The sequence below is a fragment of the Nymphaea colorata genome, chromosome 2 (assembly GCF_008831285.2).
Source record: "Nymphaea colorata isolate Beijing-Zhang1983 chromosome 2, ASM883128v2, whole genome shotgun sequence".
NCBI lineage: Eukaryota > Viridiplantae > Streptophyta > Magnoliopsida > Nymphaeales > Nymphaeaceae > Nymphaea > Nymphaea colorata.
This window is the reverse complement of record NC_045139.1, coordinates 7,065,438-7,068,887: the sequence shown is the minus strand read 5'-3', so window position 1 is coordinate 7,068,887 and position 3,450 is coordinate 7,065,438. Positions and strand designations below refer to the sequence as shown.

Here is a 3,450-nt window from a genome sequence, read left to right as displayed (position 1 = left end):
CTCATGCTGTACTGTGGAACCTGCTTGGTCTGAAAATTGTTTGGATACGGATTGAGTAAATACGTATGGAGCCAACTGAGATTCAGATTTAATACAACGGAAGTGGAAAAAACATCCGGTTCTCAACCCATTTACAACGCTAAGTGCTCACAGATATTTAACAACGGAAGCCCTTTGTTGTTGATTTGACAACATTAACTTCATTCGATGTCATTTAGAACCACAGCCACAAAAATAGTATTTGAGTTTTAAATGACAAGGTTTTGTACGGGAATAAAACGGCAAAGTTGTTTCTGATGAAAAAAATTGGCAAAATTTGAAAGAACTAATACTTAATCTTTCAGCCAAAAAAAACACAGGTGGCCACAATGTTAAAAATAAAATGCAAAAATAAGAAAAATAAAAAACTGGTAACTAACAAAGTGTGAAAAACACAAAAAAAATGAAAAACATGAAAAAAAATAAAAACAAAGCAAAAACGTGAAAAAAATTGGGAACATTTTTTTTTTCATTTTGACGTTTTTTTTTTAATTTGCCTTTTCGCATTTCATTTGGCTGACCAGTTTTTAGCGTCTGAAGTGCGTTCTTTTTTAATAACACGAGTTTGCTGCAGTTACGGTTTTTAGAACGCCCTTAAATGTGAGAATGAACATCTCAGAAAGACCTTCGGATTTGACGGTGCACTTCATATTCAAACACGGCAGAGGCCGCTTCACTCCAATTTCTTGCTTTTCTTGACCACCACCTCAAAAACTTTTGTCAACCCACTTCTAAAAATACAGACATTTTTGTCCGATACCTTTTCAAACACGTCTTAAAGCTCGAATAATGTGTCGTTTTCACGTGTAGTTGTCCTTGAGATTGAGCAACTTGGTGAAAAGAATTGGCAAGGAAAGCAAAATGTAAGAGAATCTCACAAATGACAGCTCAACTTTAGGCATAATTACAATACAGAAATTAAGAATAACTGCCAAATTTACAAAAACACACGATGTTAAAGTATACTTCAAAAGATTTTACCCTTAACAGGGAGATAAATTGTTAAAAATTTCACGAATCACAATTTTTAAGTCAATTTCTCAGCATTTTCATCTCTTTTAGGCACATGCATTCTCTTTTAGTCTTTTTTGTCTCCTGTCATGTCATTGCAATTGGACCGGAACGCAAGTATGAAAAAACTCATAAAAAATGTGGAAATTACATAAACCTTTTTATGTAAAAGTAGATTTTGTAGGGGCAAAAGATTGTCTTGTTTGTAGTTGGATCCAATTAAAATGTCAGTTTCATATGTCAAGGCTAGCAAGTAGCAACCCAATCCACTAACCTTAACGATGGATCCACAGCTTTGCGGTAGGAACCAAAATCTTTTCTTGCTTGGAAATTGTTCACATACACCCAAGAGACATGGACAAAATCACATGCATTGCTTGTACCCGTGATCTTGATATATGCATTTACAAGCAAAAACTGCCAATAAGGAAGAACTGTAAAATATGATTCAACATTTGCAAGAGTTTATATCTGAAAGAGATTGTCATGCATGGTTTACGAATAAAACAAACGAGACTAGATGGTCACATTTTTACCACTTTTTTCTCCGTTTTCTCAATAGAGAGACGGACCAGAGACTTTTTTTTACAGACTTAAACAAAAAAATCACTCAGTTAAACATAGTGCTGCATATAATTTCTTCTATTTGAGTTAATCAAGCAATACGGCAGGCGGTACTCTTAAATCGCAGGCAAAATTAGAGCAATCTGAGTTGTGCTTTTCAAGCATTAAAACCATATAGCAGGGAAATACGCAGACAGTCCAAGCACCTCGGCTATGTTAATTTCAATTTAGTTTGGTGTACGCATTGTTCGATGGACCTTTTTTTTTTGGTGTTCAACTTTTCATCTAATCTAAGTTTATTTTTCTCAATTTGCCCTTTCCTTTGTTCAAAGAATATTTGTATGAACGGATTTGGAATTTACTGAATACTAGTGCTGTACAACAAACATGAGCGAGTACATCATCGAAGTTGTAGATCTGCTGGCATATCAATATCCTTCATACTCGAAACGACTACCAAAGTGACCAAACGTGTTCTTTGTTAATGATGATCAAAGAGGGGAGGAAGAAACTGCAAGGCTGCTCATATCTTGTAACTAAAATTTAATTCATTTCAAAATTTTCTATGTACAAGTATACTCTGTGAAGGTAAAGACCCTTCAGTTAAAACCCTTCAAGGGGTATTTGTTGGTAAGGATGGCATTGCGGCAACACCGAGGATGGGAAGCATCTAGTGCTGCTCAGAGATGCCACCAGTGCATTCTCTATCTGGCTGGACATTTCTCTCTGCACAAGTGACATGATATAGTCAACGACTGTAGAATCACAAGGGAATGTGATTGCGCCATTGATGTTCAACCCGAACTCTTCTTCTGCCATCTTCAACAACTCCTGAAAGATTGGCCGTTGGAGGCAGGCAAGGGGAACCATGTACCTTTTGCCATCAGATGCGTAGGCTACAAAGTGTCCCTTCTCTGCAATTGCAGCTGCTTTCTTGCATGAATTGCTCTTGGGCAGAACACCAAATGAGATTCTTTTCCTTCCTCTTGCAGCCATCTTTTGCCATTTCCTGGCCATCTGTACAAGCCTCTTTGTGCTGATCATTCTTGCAGGATGGTGATGAAGGTGATCAAATACTATCTCGAAACAGCGGCACTCTCTTGGAAGGTTGTTGATCTGTGGTAATGAGTGACTAGGTCCTTGTGTTGATGGGAAACTGAAGCCTCTTGAATGTGTATATAAAGGCAGTGGCTATGAAGTTGGGTTGGCTTTCATTACAAGCAAGTGGGATTTGACAGGCATGTGATCAGGGGGCCTACCAAGCAGACATGGAAATGTGCCTGTTCTTACTCACCAAAGCAGATACACATACTACATCCCTGTTTTGTCCTACAACTGGTGGAAAAGAAGTTGCTTGGTATTGAATACGCAAGAAGCAAGTTGCTGTTGAGAAGCATGGGATTGACAGGTTGGGCCATGAAGGCAATTGTCACAGAGGAGACATAGCATATGCTTCGGTTTACTGCTGGTAGGACCAATGTCATCCAAAATCGTGGACGATAAGACAACTAAATCGCTTCTTCCATTGGCATTATCATGGCCTCAGGTCTTCTAACTTGATAGCATATTAATGTCAAGTTTTCTTCCGTGCAACTTGATATTATCACTCTTCTTTGTGATGAAAGGAAGTAATGTTCAGCCTGTAGTTTCTTAGTGGTGCAGGTATCTAAACCTTCCATGTGACTAGATGGGACTGGCATTGAAGTATACAAAAATTATGCCAACCAGACTGTTTCTTTTGTCCCCAACCCGTTCAAGGCCAATCCAAGATGCATGCGTATGGAGGTCCCAAGCTGAATGAGGGAGGAACTCAGTCGAGCTAGCAAACAGGCTAGT

At 38.4% G+C, this 3,450-nt stretch overlaps 1 protein-coding gene across 1 annotated transcript; it reads right to left on the bottom strand.

Annotated features, from left to right (window-relative positions):
• Window positions 1–2,217: 2,217 nt before the first annotated feature.
• On the bottom strand, window positions 2,218–2,631 carry LOC126409738 (auxin-responsive protein SAUR64-like). Its single transcript, XM_050075791.1, has one exon. The coding sequence runs from the start codon at window positions 2,629–2,631 to the stop codon at window positions 2,218–2,220; it is 414 nt and encodes a 137-aa protein (XP_049931748.1).
• Window positions 2,632–3,450: the final 819 nt, after the last annotated feature.